The sequence below is a fragment of the Bicyclus anynana genome, chromosome 20 (assembly GCF_947172395.1).
Source record: "Bicyclus anynana chromosome 20, ilBicAnyn1.1, whole genome shotgun sequence".
Lineage (NCBI taxonomy): Eukaryota > Metazoa > Arthropoda > Insecta > Lepidoptera > Nymphalidae > Bicyclus > Bicyclus anynana.
The window spans coordinates 9,047,539-9,068,921 of NC_069102.1; the positions used below are offsets into that span (position 1 = coordinate 9,047,539).

At 38.6% G+C, this 21,383-nt stretch overlaps 1 protein-coding gene across 2 annotated transcripts in view; it reads left to right on the forward strand.

Moving 5' to 3' along the window:
• Positions 1-21,383, forward strand: part of LOC112057970 (membralin) — a 175,270-nt gene that overhangs the window by 146,942 nt on the left and 6,945 nt on the right. For both annotated transcript variants that reach the window (XM_052887887.1, XM_052887889.1), the window contains exon 10: positions 17,300-17,399. In XM_052887887.1, coding sequence (XP_052743847.1) covers positions 17,300-17,399 — 100 coding nt within the window. The remainder of the gene's footprint in view (positions 1-17,299; positions 17,400-21,383) is intronic.

Sequence of the window (21,383 nt, forward strand, 5' to 3'; positions counted from 1 at the left end):
ACTCTTTATTTCACGAATGTTCGCGACTGGACGAGTAACATGGCAACACAACTTGCCTGATCACTTTCCTCCGTTACTTACTTACTTACGCCGCTGCAACACATTGCACGAGTGACCTAGGAAGTCGTGCAATGTGTTGCAGCGGCGTAAGTCCCCATTCGCACGATAGTTTTCTTAACGGACGTTAAAAAAGCGTTAATAAGAATAAAGTCATAGCATACAGTTTTATATCTAGCAATAGATGTAAATATGCAAATTATTCCGAAAATTGAACATAAAATTCTCAGTAGAGATTCAGTTTCAGCTGAAATCAGTTTTGGACTGTTCTGTGAATTCATTTAGCTGAAAACAGGGCTGAAAGCCTCCTGTTTGATATTCGGTTTCAAGTTATTTATGCTTCAATCGAGTTAAAATTCGTTGTGTCACGTTTTAGGGATTTTGTGTTCGATGATAAAAATATTTGCAGCGTGGGTTTGTACGAGTACGTACATTTTGATATAATGCAGAGAGAACATTATTTTTTAAAGTTCTTGATGTAATAACAATGATACAATAACTATAAATATTTTATGGTCGTTCCGCTGGTTATTACTTTTAGATCTCGAGTGGATTATTTGTCTAGGATATTCAAAATATCTAACCCCGATTCATCGATCCAGTGCGGTAATTTTTTAAATTCCCTATGACCTTTAAACTCTTTAAACTTTAACTTTAAACCTCCGGAGTTAGGAAGATGGCGGTGTTAGTACACCCTCGTACCTCAGAGAGAACGTAAAGCCGTCGACCCTACGCCTGATCTCTCACCGGGCCAATTGGTATAAACCTTGTACATAAAGTACAAAAGGTGCATTAATGAGGACATGAATTATACAAGCCTTGAAAAAAATCCTTAAAAAAAAGCAGCTAATACTATTAATTCCCAATGCAAATCTCAAAAGACGGGGTAATGTAAAGCGGATGCCGTAGAAATAGCTGGAATATCTCAAACAAGAGTTTTCGGGGTGGATGAAATAGGGAGTATCCGATGTCCGCTGGGGGGCCGAAATAATGCCATTTCCGATGGCGCCCGGCGGGCATGTCGACAACGAGATTAGGGAAAAAAGACGGGAATTTAATAACACAACCGACACACGACTTGTGACAAATAAACACACGATACACCACGTTGTGGGTCGTGCCGATCCAGTGCACTACTTGCTACTGCTTACGATCAGTAGCTTGTGCGGTTTTTGCAACGAAGTTCCCTATCGCGCGTTGCGAAAGGGGGCTAGACGGAAAAAATTAAGACCAAAAGTTGTAACGACACTTTTACACGCTATACCTAGTTGTAAGCCGTGCGGCGTGCGCGTGTTTCTCTGTCTGTCTCTCTCTCTCTCTCATAGAAAGCAGTTATTTTCGTTTCATCTTTCTATTTCGCATTGAACAGTGTGGTGTCGCGACAATTATTTTTAATCATAATAAATAATAATAATTCATAATAAATAATATAATATAATAACCATTCGTTCCATTCGGGTGTCCCTTGACACCTCTCTAGTTTTTTTATGATCTCACCTGATGATGATTGGCAGACTTCACACACCCAGAGAATTCTCTGGTATGCAGGTTTCCTCACGATGTTTTCCTTACCGTTTAGGACACATGATATTTAATTATATTAATGTATGCAACTGAAAAGTTGGAGGTGCATGCCCCGGACCGGATTTGAACCGACGCGACACCCTCGGAGGCAGATTTCATATCCACTGGGCTATCACGGCTCTAAGTTGTTATTTTACAATTTTAGAATAGCCCTATACCTATTTCTGATTTGTTTTATACAAGTCTATATCTTATATATAAGACATTTCTGGATTTTATATAATTCCTGATCCATTTAAATAAGTCTCATTGAAAGTCTTCGTGCTAGTTGGGTTCACTAGCCTCAGAAATTATCCAATACTTTAGTTCTTGTTTTACATTTTCTATTGCGGTCGCCAAGGTAAATCAGTATTCCCGCTGTTCGTTTGAATGCATTTATATAAAAAGTCGTTTAATGTAAAATTTGAGCAGCTTTTAAATCTGCGGTGTCTGCGGTATCGGCGCGGGCTGGAACAGCGGAAGTTCACTAAAAACGTTTCGTGATAAACGGGCACGTGACCGGGACCCCGAGCCGTTGCCACAGTGTAGAGAGACCGGTAATACAGATTTTTGTATTACTGGTAACTGCCTCTATTGGTCCTGTAGTTACATGATTCTCTCTCTCTATAGTCGTTGCTTCTTTACTGAAGATCGTGGTCCTGGTAAGATCCCAGCCTCCTGCGGGTCCACGCCTTCCATCGGCTTCTGTTGGTGGCCATCGCTGCTATAATGTAGAACTTCGTCCCTTTAATCTCCTTAGACCGCGAATGTTCCACGTTCCAAAGCGATGAGGGTGTCTCGCTAGCATTTTTCCTTCGCTGCATTCACCAGATGCATAGTTTCCAAGTGGTGCCTGGTGCGTCACACTCACGTGGCCGGTAACATATTTCCCACCACCTAACCCGGATAGGTGGCGCCGGGCGTTAGCCGGATCATCCGACAAAATTTCCCTTGAGTTACAATCAACCATTTCTCTCTTGAGAAAATAGTGCAGTGGTTTCCCTTTGCCTTCTGCACCAGACATTTCAGGAGTTACTTCTACTCCAAGGTCGCTGTAGCCTCGTCCACCTGGTTTCCCAGATGGGTGTATGGGTATCCCGCTATTGGTCGGTCGCCAGAGCCTCGTCCGTTGTCTAGCAGGGGGCACCGCGTGCAGGTGAGGTTGACATTTGGGTTCGACTAGAAGTTAGTGTCGTTCTTCCCCTTACCCCCCTTACATGATTCAGCTACACACAATGTGATCCAGGGTTTGAATCCCAATAAAAAAATACGTTATTGGGTTTTTTCTTACAAGAACAATCTTAATAGCAGCCTGGAGTTGGGAAGTTGGTGGTGTTAGTACACCCCCGTTCCTCTGAGAGCACTTAAAGCCGTCGGTCCTGTGCCTGATCTTTCACCGGTCTGCCGTCCCATCGGACTATGAAAGTGTGGACAAAGAGAGATTCGAGATTGTGCGATGAGTTACCTTTCGCGATTATATAATTAAGATATCAAAGTATTATAATCATACCCTCTTGAAAATAATAAATTTTTCCGAGAAAATAGAAATTCTGTGCAAAAGAAATCGCGAACAATATTATTGATTGTAGAAAATACACGAGGCAATTTCAATATCTACCATCGTTATCGAGTAGGATTAATTCCTGAAGGATTCTTAGCAAATGAATTTTATATTTATTACGGAGCTATTTTCATATTGACTGGGCCTGACGGAGGGCTTAACGGTCGTGGGTTGTGCGGAGGTAGACTCACGTTTTTACTGGGCTTTGAGTTTATTTTATATATTTAAAGGAGCAATTCTTGAAGATAATTATTTATATTGCTTTTTAAGTTTATATAACTGAGACGAGATGAATATCATAGGATTCGATGGATTCACTGTGCGGGTACCGGGTCCATCGTGTGGCAGAGAAAAACTACGACCAGAGTCCCGAACTTGTGACCAATGGATGTAGGGTTAAGGATATCTTTCCCCTTCTCTGTTCGTGTTGTTCTCCCTTAGGAGAGAGGAGGAGAGGGGAGGGGAGGGGAGGAAAGCCAAATTACAATATCATATGTAGGCATAGCATTTGTTTTGTAATTACGCATTATGTTAGGCGAATATGCGGCATAAGGAGAAACGCTATTGCCTAGAAGGTGCTTTTTTTTTACTTGATTTGAGGATACTTATTTTGTAGGTGGTAGGGCAAACGGAAGATAAATATTTATTTAATAACTTGTTGTTGTGTATCGTCTACGGATAAACAAAATATATAATTTTCAGTCACTTTTTAGTGTTAAAATCCTTGAAGGTTTGATACAATTAATTTAGTATCTTGAAACGCTTGGGTATTTTATATATTTTTTAGTGTGACATCATGACTTTGCTTCATAGACACTACACAAGCTGCGTATAGCTTGGCAAATTCGTTCGTAACACTCCCGATGGTCCGCGCGGGCCGGGGGGCGTGTAGCGATGAATGAAAAACCCACGACTGATGCACCTCACTGCCCCGCACGCACGATTTTATACCCGCGCAGTCTTCCCCTCCGTCGCCCGCATATCATGGGAGTGTCATCAAGGAACTTACCAGACTATAAAAAGCTCAACGAAAAGTTAATTCAATACGCGAACGGACAAGAACAAATCACTACCACTCCGCGCCTACTTTGCATTAATATTCACTTTTATAATATTAAGCCTTGGCGCTTTGGAATAGACAATAAGAAATAGGATTGCGTGTTGCCACCTAATCTTTTATTTCTCCCCATTGTGATAAGTATGTAATTTAACATAATTAATATATTACACTAACGGACGCATGACTTTGTTCGTATGAAAAGTCCAGCTGGCTTATTCACTATTTTGGTCTTTATTTTAAATCTACTAGCGGACGCCCGCGACTTCGCGTGAAATTTAGTTTTTCACAAATCCCTCGGGAATGTGTGTTAATTCACATCCTCCCTGTGTTAATTCATGCTATAATATATCTTAATTTCAAATTTCAGCTAATTCGGTTCAGTAGTCGAGGCGTGAAAGAGTAACAAACATTCATATCATCAAAATCACCAGTTTTCATAAATCTCGGGAATCCATGTTGGATTTTATCGAGATAAAAGTGAATAAATGAAATAAAAAGAGAAAAAAAAAAGTGTTATGAGATAAAAAGAGAAAAAAGCCTATGTTTAATCCAGAGTAAAATAAATTTCCATTCCAAATTTTAGCCAAATCGCTTCAGTAGTAGCGGGGTTAAAGTTTTAGTATAGTATTAGTAGGATTAGTAATAATAATAGTCAAAATGACATTTACCTGACTGTGTGATGTCCACCAGTAAACACCGGATGACATTTCTTACGTAGAATCTCAATTTCGTATACGTCGACTAGCATACGTCAAAGGTTGTGACCGCGGTATCTTAGGACTCTTAAATCTATGGCGGTATCACTTATTAATTATGAGAAGATACATTTTTGACATTAGGTTTGAAAGCCGATGTAGATGATTATTTTAAAGAACAAATCTGAACAATCAGTGACGGTACTTGGTTCACGCACGAATTATTTTAGTCGTGACAACATTATTGAAAAAAAAAATGTACAGTGTACTCGTGGTAATTATATATCGCTGACGAAATGATCACAAAGGAAGTGTTAACGCGGAAAATTGCACAACACTGCATACAGTCCGCCCATTTATTGACCCAATGAAGTGGAGTAGTCCGTCAATTAACGTAATTGAGTTTATGTTTCAATAAACTGTCACGGTATCGATTCCTCAGCGCCGCACGCAGCGACCGCTTGTTGTGATAACCGCATTTATGGGGTCACGTTTCGAAATTATTTTAATAATGTTATAATAATATAATTATCCCCTCAACGTTTAATTTGGTTAAATGCTAAACGATTGGATTGGAATTTTGGATGGAGTCTAGATTTTTGATATTTTAATAGCCTTTGTTCTACGTTAATGTGTTTTGATTGGAAATATAATTTTAATGTTACAGTTATAATAATAATATAATTTATATAAAAACTAGCGGGTCAAGCTGACGATTTCGAACCTGACGATGACGTAACGAACGACAATGCTTCCTAGGCAACACAAACACAAGCTACACAACGTCTTCGCCGGTGAAGACGATGTCCCCGATATCTGACGTCTGTACTTGTAAAATATACCGATTCTTGCAACTCAGTTGTTCTGCCGTAAAAAGTTGTGAGATCCATGTAATACCAAGTCGGTTACTTAATTCAGTCCGTAATTAAGGGGACTTAACCTAACCAATCTTATACTGACTATATTAATATAAAAATTTTTTGAATTTTAAATAACATAGATTGACTGAATACACAATATATCTCACAAGTTAAACATATTAAATTCAATAATATTGTTTAGAGCGCTTGCTCTAGTCTTGCTTGCTAAAGATTATTTGACAAATTATTATAATTAAATAAATTGTTCTGAACCAAATATTGGAACTTAAGGTTAAGGCTACAGCTTTTAGTTTAATTTATTAGTTTAAGTTAAATTTACCGTTCACAAGGTCCAAGGTAATAATAATTCTGATGAAGACCACTGCCAGTATTCTAAGAAATAAACAATTATGTAAACAGTAAACACTTATGTCAAGTTTTCAAATATATTTCAAGACATACTAGTACAATGCCAGTGCACAACAAGAAGTTCGAGGTTTACGCAAGTGTTTGAAACTCGTCAAGTCGGCGAATTAAGTCCACAATAGCAAACAGTACGGCTATCGGCGGCCGATCCGTCTGCGGCGTTAACTTCTCCCTACCGAGCCCGAACGGTCCTTCCATGGAACTTGCGGAAATCTTTTAATCCGAGAGCTAGTGGATTAAATTTGGAAGATACTTACTCTTGAAAATTCATCTACGATACATTAAGTACTTACTTACTTTTTACACGCTTTATATTAGCTTCACTTGTAACTATGTATGTAAGAAAATCTTGGAATCTTAATTTGATCCACTTCCCGATCTTTGATTAGTATGAAATTTTGCACACGCTCTGAGTTCTGATGACAATAAATGACTAGCTAAGAAACGTCATTACAAATCCATGATATGGATATCAAATGAAAGAGCTTGCTGTCAGAAATACGATGATCACGTGACTTAAATTCAATATTTGTTAAATTTTTAGTGCATGCTAAAAGCGTATTTTTTATTTTTTTAAACTATTTAACGTTATTTATAGTTACCAGTTAGCCTTTGACTTTATCGTCACCTGTAGGTATAGCATGCGTCAATGACATAAATCTCGTGACAAGAGACGACATTGGCAATGTCGACCAATAGCTTCGGAATCGAACATATCGCTCTCTCTTTCGTTGCACTAACCTAAATTCTATTGAGCTCATACTTCTGGCTGTTCCTGCTAGCTTTTGCTTTCTCTATTTACCGCCGTATAGTGTTAAAGACACCCCCTCGCGACACAACGTGTTTTTGAATATTTACTGTGTTAGTAACAGAATGTCGGCAAAGAATTAGTCAACATATTCAATGCTCGTTGAATAGTTTAGATTTAAGCGCGCAACGTAGTATACTCGTAAGTAAGTATACTCGTGTATTTTGCATGTTCCTCGAGTACAGGTGTTATTAACATCCATTATTTATGTTATTATGGAGGACGTATCAGTGTTGTTATAAATAAGCGGGTATTTAATGACTTGAGCTCAGTTGTTTGTTAGGCAGCGTAGACACCGTGACGCTGCCAGTTAGTTGTGTTGGTGATTTTGTGCAATAATGTTTTGTGTTGTAATTATTATTTATCATAAGTTGTTTAGTGTGGCCATGGAGAACACGTCGGGCAGGGAAGGTGAGTGTTGATGCATTCTGAAGGGATCCTTTAAACCTACTCCCATGGTCACAAGTCCTGGGACTTGCTTGAGGTGTTTCCTCTACCTCGAAATAATGGTACAATTACTGTCTCTGCTACCCGTCATGTCACGTATGAAGACTTGAAGATTTTTTAAAGTATCTACTCAGAATTTCCGGCAAGATTTTCGTCTATATTGAAACTTGAATACTCGGCAATTCGGCAAGTCTCGGGCTTCCTTTTGACAAGCCGTGCGGGTCACGATTTTCACGCTTTGCTCTCTTACCTAACTTCGTAGTCGCACACGTATTCGTACTTTGAGATGTTTAGGTGTTAATAGTTGCTTTTGGCGGTTCATTGCCGAGTTTAGTAACGTTTGACGTTTACGGTTTCCTCTTTTGGTGTGAGTAAATTGATTTGTATTTTCTACTGCTTACCTATATACTTTTGAATGTATGTTTGAAGAGCTTGTTTGAGCTTATTTTGTGTCTGAATTAAGGTTATTTTGTTTTTTAGATTGTGTATTATACTAAAGGCCATCCGTGATTTCGTATACCTACGTGAAATTCTGTTTTTCGGAAATCCCGCGGACACCATGAATTTTTTCGGTATAATATGTAGCCTATATGTTACTCAGTAACCTTCTTTTTATCTTACAGTAAAAGTCTCGTTAAAATCGGTTGGCATTAGCTCAAACAAACAGAAAGACAGACAGACCAAATTATTAAAAAAGCTTGATTATGTTTTTGTATCGTGTTTTAGCATTTGAAAAACACAGTTATTTTTAAATCACAGTTTTAACGGATTATTTTGGCCTGACAGACGTTATCCTATTCAGAAAACTTTGTTGGTGTGCAATGAATGTTCTCAATATATCGCCAAAAACGGTATGAGGACCTAGAGCCTGTGATATCCAGATATAAGAAGGATTAGGGTAGGGGTTGGATAGGGGTACGGTATAGTTAGGGTAGGGTAGGTGTAGGGTGGGAGTAGGGTAGGGGTAGGTTAGGGATAGGGTAGAGTTATGGTAGGGGTAGGCTAGTTGTGGGGTAGGAAAGAAGTGCACATAAGTCAAAGCGAAGCTTGACCAGGTCCGCTAGTACGCAATAAATTAAAGATCAGAAGGATCGGTGCAAAAGATCTTGAGTTGCAAATGTTGTAGCTAACTCGACTTAGTTTTATATATTTAAATAGTACTTGCTGAAAACAAATTATCCCTATCCGGTCTAATCTTGTTACAAGTAGGTAATAATATCAGAATGTATCGAATCGTCTGAGCAAGTTGGTGTCGCGGCTAATAGAGGCACGAACTCGGCATCGCGCTGACAAATGCGGTTCAACAGACAAACTTGGTCCGACGAACTTCAGTGCCCCAATGTCGATACACTTCGGTTCGGATCAGTTAAGTTTTATTGTTGGCAATCAACTCGGATGTATTGCTGGAATTTCCAACAAATTTGTATGAATTACTTCCAATGCACTCACGTATGCATATATTGGATCATTTTGTTGGTTTTGCTAATTAGATTTTGCTAAAGTATTCCCTTAAGAAGTTTCAAATTCAATGTTGGTGTGAATGCATTTAATTACTTGATCGCGAAATGATCAAATTAGCATCTTCGAACAGTGCGTATTTCCAGTGATGACCTACGGATCAGAGACTTGGTCGCTAACTATGGGCCTTATTAGAAAGCTCAAAGTCACTCAGCGAGCGATGAGGCGAGCTATGGAGTTTATCTACGTGATCGAATCAGAAATGAGGAGATCTGCAGATGAAGTCACTGACATAGCTCAGCGAGTCGCGAAGCTGAAGTGGCAATGGGCTGGCCACATGATATGGCCATATGATACATGGTTCAAAGAGCCGATGGACGTTGGGGTCCCAAGGTGCTGGAATGGCGACCAATGCGGGGTCGCCTAGGAAAAGGAAAGGAAAGCGCAGTGTTGGTCGACCGAGGATATCAAGCAGGTTGCAGGGAGCCGCTGGATGCTGGCGGCTCGAGACCGCTGTTCTTGGAGGTCCATTCAAGAGGCCTATGTCCAGCTGTGGACGTCTATCGGCTGATAATAAATTAACATCTGATGCCGACACCGTCACCCTAATGCCGTCAACCCACATTGAAGCAGCAAGGCAGGTCTAAGCTCTATATCCTCTCTACTGTAACGAGGGAGGCCTGGATCTGCGGGGGACCGCTAAATAGGCTGATAATAATTAAATTCCTTCGTATTAGCTCAAAGTATATGAAAAGTTGTTATTAATGAAATAAAGAATTGTTACATTATGTATAAATAAATAAATAAATGTCTAGTGAGCTTAGGTAATCATAACGTCGACATATACATTATACATGTACTCATATTTACCTCCGAAGTATCCTATAATTACGGATAATAAAAATAAATGGATACGGATAGCGTCGAGACCAAAACATGGACGCTAATTTCCCCGCGGTACCCTGTTTTGTAAGATTATGAAAAAGGCAATCTTCGCACTAACATGCAAAGAAGTCGTGAATTTTAAAATAACATTTATTTAAACAGATCATAATTTAAACATTCATTTAACATGATCGAGGTTTTAACTTTTGCGGTAAAGTAAATGCAAATAATTTAAACCTGTTTCTAGTAGTCGATAATAATAAAATTAAATTCGATTACATCTGTATTTATACCCATTCAACCCTTTTTATCTAATTTCTTATAATATTCAATGTTTTAATTTAATCATTTCATTCATTTTTTACTGGAATATGAAGAGGTTGCACTGTCTAATCTATACTAATATTATAAATCTGAAGAGTTTGTTTGTTTGATTGAACGCGCTAATCTCGATTTGAAAAATCATTTCAGGGTTAGATAGCCCATTTATCGAGGAAGGCTATATTTTATCCCGGTATTCCTACGGTAACGGGAACCACACGGGTGAAACCGCGCGGCGTCTACTAGTACGGTATATTTTGCATCTGCCAACGAATGAGTCAAGACATTTGAGTACTTAACAACTAAAACTAACATGATGTATAGTAACTAAACCATAGAGAAAATTTATATATTTTTGTAACTGAAACAAAAATAATGTTGTGTAACAACAGTCCATAGCAGCAGACAGTCGCGGCGGAATGTCGATGGAATTTCATTTCGTTAGTGGCGCGGTTCGGGTTGCGGATTCCTTTGGTCGCCCTCAACTTTTCACATATACTCCGTCCACTCATTGTTCCACGAAACTATTGCTCGAATGAACCTTTCATTCATTACGCGAGACTACCTTCGCACCCTTTTATATGTCTCTATTCGTCGCTATGGTAGCCTCGGACCTAATCACGAATAACATTTTAATCACGATCCGTCAATTCTTTGATGGTACATATACACAGGCTTCATAAAGAAGGAAGAATTCTCATTACACTGTTAAATGCAAACTTTTTCAGGGTGATAATATTTGGGCATGATAATAATCAGTATTAAATGTTAATAATGATGACCGGGTAGGGGTTGTGTGGGGGTAAGGTAGGGTAGTGTAGGAAAGAAGTGCATATGAGTCAAAGCGAAGCTTTACCTGGTTCCGCTTGGAATTAGTATATGAAACAGGGTACAGATAAAAATATAAGTTCTCAAATATTTGTCGGTTCGGTTCAACAGCGAACTACTTTGACAAACTTATTTCTAGATATCGATAGGTTAGTACTAAGTACTCCATCATTATCAAACCATATTCGGCTCACTGCTGAGCTCGAGTCTCCTCTCAGAATGAGAGGGGTTAGGCCAATTGTCCACCACGCTGGCCCAATGCGGATTGGCAGACTTCACACACGCAGAAAATTAAGAAAATTTTCTGATATGCAGATTTCCTCACGACCTTCTTCAACGTTTGAGACACGTGATATTTAATGTCTTAAAATGCACGCAACTGAAAAGTTAGAGGTGCATGCCCCGGACCGGATGCGAAAGGTTATATCCACTGGGCTATCACGGCTCCCTAAGTACTTACTGAGTTAAATAATATATCAAACACTTTAGTTTTATTCAGTAACTCTATATAAAACTACTTACGGCGCTGGAAGTGAAGCAAAAGAGAAATTTCCATTGAAATATTTCCCCGTGACTGTATAAAAATCATAAAGTCGCTTAACGCTAAGAGGCTCAGTGTAACATAATTTAGTAGCAAATCCAATTTTAAGCGATCCATTAGGTACAGTTAGAATTGAATGCCATGAAATATTCACAAAAGAAAACAACACTCACGTCAAAAAGGTAACACGCTTTCTAATCTGTTTTTATTTTTGTGATCCCTTAACAAGGAAAAATGATTTTTCATTTGATTTTCCGACAAGAAATGCCAGCGCCAAGTTTTATTTTTGAGGCATATATGTGACTCGCACTGTGTCAGTAATAATTACTCTGATCTGTCAGCTTTCTGACATGTCGTAAGAGATGTCACTTTATTTTTACGTTTGTAATTTGGATTTTACTGTAACATTTCTCCTTTTTACCGAGAAACGCCTGCATAGAACTCAGCAAGTTAATCTTTTCCGTAAAAAACACTCTAATATCTTAAAATAATGATGCTATGCTTGGGACGACATTAGCAATGATTCTACAAATGGAAATGGCAATTTTCGTAATAGCATAACTACTTATAGTTTTTTTTTATATATAAAAGAATATTATATCTTTTAAATATGATCAATATTTCCAATTCCCCTCCAACTAGTCGGAAAAGTCTGTATTAAGAGTGTCATTCATGTCTAATAAATCTTCCGTCTGGAAAATAATGTACCGATACAATAGTATTTGCAGTGCAGGGAGGCAGGGAAAATACTGTCTGTTCCAGTCATTGTAGGTACCTACGATGTTCCGATACGGGATGTCGTACAAATATTCAAAGCGTCCTTCGTTGTCGCTGTACGGCGAGCCGGCAGCTCGGCCCTAATATTGTGTTATGCTTTATCGAATTTGCATGTTTTTACTGAATAACATTCCTTTGGCGCACGAGATCAAAGGCCGAGGCGAAAGTGATTTCGCACTGAGTTAGTTCAACAAGATTCAGCTCCGCCCCCTCCCCTCGGCCTCTGTATAATTTTGATGTAATAAGGGAAATTGTAAATGGGCATTCGACTTTTGATATTTTGTACGGGGGCCCCGGCGTCAATTTCCTTTTGGCCTTTTTATTCGTCGCTTCTACGTACGTTATTCTGGTTGGAAATTTGAGAAATCTCATAAATCAGCATGAATGTAATCTCAACCTTTTTATTGCGTCTATTTCATTATTAATTTATGGGCATTAACATTTATTTTATTATTTCTAATGATGTGAATCTATTAAGCATAAATCTCTTCCGATCTAATTTATAAAACGAAAAATTATTATTAACTAGCGGACGCCCGCGACTTCGTCGCCCTACCCTACTATGCCCCACCCCTACCCTATCCCTACCCCGTTTTCTAATTATTATTAATATGATCTTTTTACAATAACAATAAAGCTCAAATTGACTACGTTTTAGTTAGAAAACATTTTTATTTGAAAGAGAAAAAGGCTTTTTTTATGGTTTTTCCGGCAATTATTCGAATTTTTCTCGCCGTAAAAACCATCCTAGAACTTTAACTAAAATTAAAAAAAAAGAATTGGCCAAATTGGTCCAGGCGCTTACCAACGCATTTTGTGATTAATTTTTATATTATAGATTTATAGATAACCAAAATGTCGACCGTAGTAAGTTTTTCGTTTCGTTTATCAATTCTACAATCATTTAGACTTACTCTACTAGTGCTGTAGTAGCGTTCAGTGAGAAAAGAATTAATGAAGTTCTTCACATCGGCGACGGTCTGAAATTTTAAATCATCATTTACATTACTATTAAAACTGTCCGTAAAATATTGATGGACAAAATAACGTTAAGAAAACACCGCGCTCTGTCCGCCATGTATGTTTAGTGTTCGTTTGATGTCGCTTGAGGGCTCAACGCCTCGGAAAGCTGCTTAGCTGTGGACGAAAGATCACCTTTAACGTCTTTGCCCCCTCTTTTAAATTTATTCCCGTAGCGATCTGTCCGTGAAATTGTTGCTTAAGAACTATTTTATACGGCGGTCTTTTTCATCTTTGTTGAAAACGCTTTACAAATAGCCCCCCGGAATACATTAGCACCTCGTTGTGTCTTTTGCCAGTTCGTTTATTTTAGGGGATTTTGTGAAAACGACGTTTTTAACGACTTTGAAAGCATTTTGATTATTATCTTTTACTAGCTGACGCCGCGCGGTTTCACTGTCGTGGTTCCCATACCGTAAGCATATGGGGATAATGTATAGCCTATAGCCTTCCTCGATTAATGGGCTATCTAAAACTGAAAAAATTTTTCAAATCGGACCAGTAGTTCCTGAGATTAGCGCGTTCAATCGAACAAACTCTTCAGCTTTATAATATTAGTATAGATAGGTGATCAATTATTTTAACTGTTACACTTTCAACGTAGTCTCTTTTAATGATGCATCATTGCGTTATTCGTTTATTCATGCATGTGTCGATGCGAGTGAGTTAGTAGATCGGTCGGCTTGTGTCGTCACGAGCCGAGATAGTACAAAGTGTTCTATATGTTAGATGGGGAGTAGTGGTAGGTCGAGTGCTATATAGGCGATTAGCTCATTCTTGTTGTGACGTTCGATCAAACCACACCTTCTGTTGGATAATCCTTCATGGATTATTTTGGGATAGGCGGGGAAAATGACATGAGTGGAAAAAGGGAGTGTTAACTAGTTTCAATAGACATGTTTAATCCTACATCCATAGTCACAAGTCCGGGACTTCACTCAAGGTTATTCTCTGCCACTCGAGGATTTATTGGTAACATTCTTAGTAGGAATTGTTAGACCTGATACGTTCCAAATAAATAATCGTGTTTAGCTCTTTAAATCCGCTTCTGATGTCAACTCGTATTTTCGACACATGCATCGCATGGTGTCTGGTGCCCCGAATTATGGCAAGTACTAGAAGTACCAAGTCAACTCTTGATGTGAATGGCACAACTTTGAAAATAGTACCAGTTCAGCGTTGTGCTATACGAGCCAAGCAAATATTGAAGCACAAAGCGATGATTTTCTGTTGCATTTTGAATTATTATTTTACGCCACGTAAATGCTCAGCTTCGACTTCTTTTTTTTAATTTTGTGAATATCTTCTGAAATGATTCCATTTAATTGAAATTTCTTATATGCTGTACAGCATTTGCAATATCTCTTTGTAACATATTTTCGTAACATTTCTGTTTTGTTATTTTTATTAGTCGCATGGATTATTCGCATGCTTTTACACTTATTGACTCAAAGCCGGGTAACATCCGGCCGCGGTAACAGCGCCTAGGGTTGTCACATGCTAGACAATTTACGACTGCCACGTTATGAGTACGTCTTAAAAAATCTTGAAAAATAAAATAAAGTTAAATCTATTAAGAATAGTTACATTGATGTTCATTCAATACAGTTATTCTTTAAACTATGTGCTAAACACCAATAGTATGATATTATTATCTATATAATATCTATCTTTTTTAATTAAGACCTATGGTAGCTAGCTGTAACAGTAACATTCTTTTATGATTCACTAAGAAAAAGGAATATATAAAGGCATTTTTACGAAAAACTAAAGTCGTCGTAATCGCTTGTTCTTTTAATAGTTAATAGTCTTGTAATAGGTTCAATGTTATCGATTGCACTAACTCGAAACAATGTCCGTGCGTGTGGACAACATTCTAACAAAGTTTCACCACAATTAAATTAATTGCTTAGAAATGCGGAAAACATATATTTTGAGGACAACAATTTTCCGTTAGCGCGACAGCCCTACTGTTTATATGGTATTAATCCTCGCGCAGGGGATAGGATGGAATTAATCTGGAACTAATTAGCGACTGTTGTGCTCATGTTAACATTCAAATACGTACGTTTATTCGCCACACGTGCGCTTGGCTTCATTATAATTAGCTTGCTTCGTTTCCCATTTATTGATAAGATTTTGTTTAGTGTTTTTGTCGCGAGCGCTTTTATGTTTTCGTACATAGAGTTCAAAAATTCTAATATTGCAGTTCTTTTTAAAAACGATGGTGCACCAATTAAATTATATTACGCCACTCAAACTACACTTCAAGCAGTTCTCACAGATATATAAAAGTCACCTATGGCTTATAACAGTACATAAGAACAGTACGTTCTCTCTCATACGTAAAAAATTCTCGTAAATATTATTTTTTCAACACAATAAAATCTGACTCAAAACGACAACGCAACCAGACTTCTTTGTTGTTTTGCTATCAAAGGGCAATCATTATAATGGCTCCCACACATTAAGCCCTCATTCGCACGGGAATTTTTTTAAAGAACGTTAAAAAAACGTTCAAATTCAACAAATGCATTCCCAAGTATATGTTCACACAGCGTTTTTAAAACACGACGCTTTTTTATCGAGCAGTGATGCATTTTTAATTTTGGGAGTTGGAAATAGATCATGAATTTTAGAACGTTAATAAAAGCGTCAACGCTGGGTTTTAACGTATCGCTTTTTTAACGCTCGTGCGGATGAGGACTAAAAGCTCTAATACCCGCGATACATTTTTATACAACAAATACGCCTCCACTAATTGGCACCTACTCATAATGCGAAAAGGTATCGCGCCTCTTTACACGAGCCTTTCCCACCTACAAAGAGCATTTCACAAAGGAGCATCCTCTTTGGCAGTTTGAGAAAAATATGTTTCCCAGTGAATATCGATTTCAAATAACATTGCAACCTTTTCAGATAACGAGGTGACGTTTCCCCCCCCCCCCCCCCCCTTTTTCCCGGGCGCTGGTTGTTCCGCACGGTGGGAATTTATCCGAAATAAGGAGATAACGAACCTAATGGCTGGAATATACGAGCCTCGATTGGCCTCGCGTGGTGATTGTTGGGTTGCTCCTTTAGAAAGAGCATGTCCTTTGACATTCTGAGCATCATGTAATCGTTATAGACTTTTTACAATAGCGTTTTCCTGTGCAATAACTGTTTGCTTTCGGCTCGAGTGCATTATAATGACTATAAGTAGTGCATATTGGTAGTGCTAGAACTTTTTGTAACAAAGCACTGGGGAAATACTACAGCCATATTTATTTCTGTCGCCAAAAACCATCAATGCTTGACTAATGAGTATGGTTGCTCGTGATTAACTGTTATGTAAGGCGCAACACCTACGTTTCGAGTTGACGGATACAAAGCGCCATTGTATAACGCGTTCCTCGGAATGTAAAATGTTGTTCTGTACGCTGTGGTTTCAGTAAATATTTATTGACGGTATTCTACAGATAGTACGTTTCTTCGACATCTTTTTAGAACGTTTGCGTTGACGGTTACAAAACACCATTGTAGAACGCGATCCTTAAAATAGAAAATGTTGTTCTGTACGCTGTGGTTTCAGTAGATATTTATTGACTGCATTCTAAATTTATAACGTTTCTTCGACTTCTTCTTTGTAGTACGGTCCGTGCGGTCCGTTTTCTGGGATAAACTCACCCACTTTGCCCGATCTTTGGCATTCGACTTTTGATTATGTTGACTCTTCTGTCGGTGTTTACAATGTCAAGCCATTGATTCTTGGAACGGCCTCGGGGTTTAGATATGACTGTTGAGGCTTCCTCCAATGTCACGGACGCTGCGAATATGATCGTCACGTTGTCGGTCACAGCGTGTGACGTTCATGTACACCGTAGCATTATCATCTCAGTGACTCGGAATTCCTGCACTTGCCTCATCAAAGCTGGTCAAGTCTTGCACGCTTATGTATGTTTTTAATATTAATATGATATTATTTATGTTTTTTTTTTCTTTTTTGTCAACAGGTTCTTCTACCTTTACCACTTCTCGTTCTACGCCTACCACTACCGCTTCAACGGCCAGTACAGCAGCCTCGCGCTCGTCACTTCTTGGCTCTTCATACAGGTTAGTATCATAACGGTATTTTGCTTGAACAAAAGTGGGCCTTGATGGTTCTGTATAACTTCTGATCAGGGGGTATTGGAGTATGGGGGTTGGAGTTGGATCAGAAATTATCAGTATCAGGCCAGAGTTGAGAGGTCGTTGGTCTTAGGTACATTTCTTTGCTTAGGTGAGCAAGTTAAATCATTGTCTCGTTCATTGCCTAATATCTACTCGTAATAGTGATTGTTAATAATTAACAATAGGTCATCATTATGAAACATAACTATTGTTGAGTTTTTAGTGTTTTTTTTTTTTTGCGATTTTTCTTTAACATCTCGTAAATTGTCTAATTTATTCAATTTAAAATCATACCGTTACTTTTACTTGGTTGCTAAACATTTCAAAAATTTACTGTAATTCCGAATTAGGATCAATCAATCAATCAATCAATCGATCAATGATCAAAAAAAAAACAGCGCGTTACTATTTTTGCTAAAAACGAGTAGCTATTTAATTTACAGAAATATAGTTACGATACCTTTGTTCATCATCATTATCAACCCATATTCGGCTCAGTGCTGAGCTCGAGTCTCCTCTCTGAATGAGAGGGGTTAGTCCACCACTCTGGCCCCATGTGGATTGGCAGACTGCACACACGCAGAGAATCAAGAAAATTCTCTGGTATGCAGGTTTCCTCACGATGTTTTCCTTCACCGTTTGAGACACGTGATATTTAATTTCTTAAAATGCACACAACTGAACAGTTGGAGGTGCATGCCGCGGACCGGATTCGAACCCACATCCTACAGAATCGGAGGCAGAGGTCATATCCACTGGGCTATCAGAAACTGAAATTATTATGCTATTTGTTTTCAAATATTTGGTTCAGAGAATTTAGTCCACAATATGTTGCAAAGTAAAGTAATTTTCGCGCAGCTTTTGCAATCGTCTTATTAAGCGATTTAAACTAACTTAAACATATGACTTAAATCTGTAGTTATTGCACTGCGCTCCAGAGTTGCGATGTCATATTTATTCAGGCCAGTTTTATGAAGGCCGCGCCCCGAGCCACGTCCAGTCTAACTGTTTGTACAACACGATATTAGCTCTTCACCGCAACATTATGTGTATTAATACTATATTTAATATATATATAATACTTGTTCGTTAGATAAACAATATGCACCGAGTATGACTGAAAGGAGTTGATTAAATACAGGATATAGTAATATTTTATGTTTATAATCTTAATATATAAATGCGAAAACTCATCATGAAATCTCGAGAACCACTTGGTTTTACAAAGATGAAATTTGGCAGGGAGGTAGACTTAGTAGACGTCCGCTAAGAACGGATTTTGCAAGAGAGCCGTATTAAGGACGCCTAAGGGCGGACGACCGCTAGTATTATTATAATATAATGAAGGTAACTTTATCATGGAAGGTGATCGGATCAGAAATATGTAATCCGCAGAAGACCTATGTCACCGACATATTTCAGCAAGTTGAAGCGCAAAGTTGAAGTGGCGTTGGGCAGGGTACATAGTTCGAAAACCCGATGTACCAATTAGAAACAACCCACATCAAGGTTAGAACTCTGGGTCACCGATTCAAAATCTAGAGTACCAGTATGGATGTAGTTTTTCAGAACGAAAGTACTGACAAACCCTAATACTGACAAAAATAAAAGGGAAATGTCAGTTTGTGAGCCAAACACAAATAGAATAGTGCTGACAGCGTAACAAAGACGCGGGTCATGGGGTCGAGGCGGGCCGTGGGGATCATAAGTTGAGACTGCGCACACAAGTAGCAAATTTTGTAGCGGTGTGTTATAAAAGTTGTGGTTTTTGTAAAATGTCCAGTTTTATTAGATTGTATGTCTCGAGGAACTATACGTGACTACTTATGTAGAGATTCGTATTGTTTAGAGCGGTCTTTGAAAAGTTTGAAATTCGATAATCATTACAAGTCTATTTACTTATATTGGCCTAGTGTAAATCAGGCCTCTTTCCTTTGGAGTTTTGACCCTACTTCTTACGGCTTGGGGGCTTATGGTGGTAACTTAATTTTGTAAACTCTCTATCAAATGCCAATAAAAGAGACAGCATAACTTGCTCTCGGGGTATTCCCTTCTTTACACCAGATGAATACTTAAAAATTCTTGGAAAAGAAAAAAGACTGTTGACAGTTAAGATGTCAATGAAACACTTCACATCACCTCAAATTAAATCAGGACGTAATCTGAATAGTTTAACTAGTTTCTCCATTTAACATAAAACTGCCAGGCATTGCAGTAATCTGTATCCTTACTAGGTAGTCGTGGATGTCCCTTGGACTCGGACGAATAATTTTGGCTATTCCTTCCTAATTTGTACTGTGTAGTTATGGAATGGAACAATCCTTCCAGCTTCTGTTTTCCCCACCACCTACAACGTGGGTATTAAATACAAGAGTGACCAAAGGCATGATGACTACAGCCAAGCGCAGGCTGTACACATTATAACAAAAATACGCAGATTTTCTATTTCGTAACTTATCTATATTTTTGTGACGTTTTTGTGACCTAGCCACTTAGCAAATTTCCGTGAATTTCGGTTGAACTGTGCCATTTCACCTCTCATCCTTGTGGTTATTATTTTTAAACTAAAGCAGAAAGCCTCTTAGCGAAAGAGGCGCGGGCCCCGAGCATTTGTCAACAAATCACGTCCCCATACGTTATTATGACTTGCCACTCTTCGCGCGTCACCTTACGAAACTCAACGCGAGTGGAGATTAGGGGCGATATTCGTCGTATAAATTATTTATTGGTTGACGTTTTTTTTTTATAATTATTTATGAGGGAAACATCATTTCGCCATTTCACTGTCTGTTGGAATGCTCGTCGGTGCCTATTATTTTTTTTTTTTTATTTTGAAAGTAAATCGAAGGTATAGGAATCAATGAAAATATTCTGATTTTGATTAATGTCTTGGTCTCCACAGTAAGGCTTTTTGGAATCGTCATAGCTTGAATTTTATGTCTATTGGCAACTTTACCTATCCTTAACCTTACAATAATAATAAGGTTGAGTCTATCCATGGAGACCTAGGTTCCCAGCATGTTGGGCTGTTGTTGTTGGTTTGTTGAAGGGGAACAGAAGAAAAATGGCCGTGTTTAAAATATACTATCATTAACTTCTCATAGTGATCGTTAAGTAGTTAAACATTATTATCATCACCCTTATGGCAGGCGTGTACTGATCAGCATCGTACGTATCGGATGCATCACATCATACGCACGATGCGGATCAGTGGACGCCTGCCATAAGCCCGTCAACTCGCATTGCAGCAGCGTGTTAGATCTACGAGAAAGTTCCTTATCCCCTCACCTATTGAGAGAAAGGCCTGGCTCTAAAATGCCCCTAAATAAAATAAGCCGATAATGATGTTAAAGTCAGCTTATATTATCTCAAATAATCCAAGAAACTTGTATAACATATCGACGACAATTACACGCCCCATACAAACTATTCAGCCGTCATTTCAACGTCGTTATAAGCCGGAAGTAGGCAGGAAGTATCATCCAATGAAACAATACTTGTGTTGTGTAAGAACGAGGAGGCAAGCGGCCCGCCGCCGGAAGTAGTCGGGGGGTCGATTTCCGGCGCGCGGATGCTAACAACACGCCACGGACCCGACCGTGTGACAGATATTATATTGTCCGTTTACAAATGAACAAATATATTGGGCCTGTCATGGTCAGACCTTATGGTTTTACTCGTATAAAAGTTGTTAAGTAGTTTATTAGGCCATGCTCCTATTATAGGTAAGTATGGTAGGCAACTGATTTTTTTATTCTTTACAAGTTAGCCCTTGACTACAACCTCACCTGATGGTAAGTGATGCAATCTTAGATGGACGCGGATTAACTTGTTAGGAGTAGTATGAAAATCCACACCCCTTTCGGTCTCTACACGACATTGTACCGGAACGTTAAATCGCTTGGCGGCAACTATGGAGTTTAGACT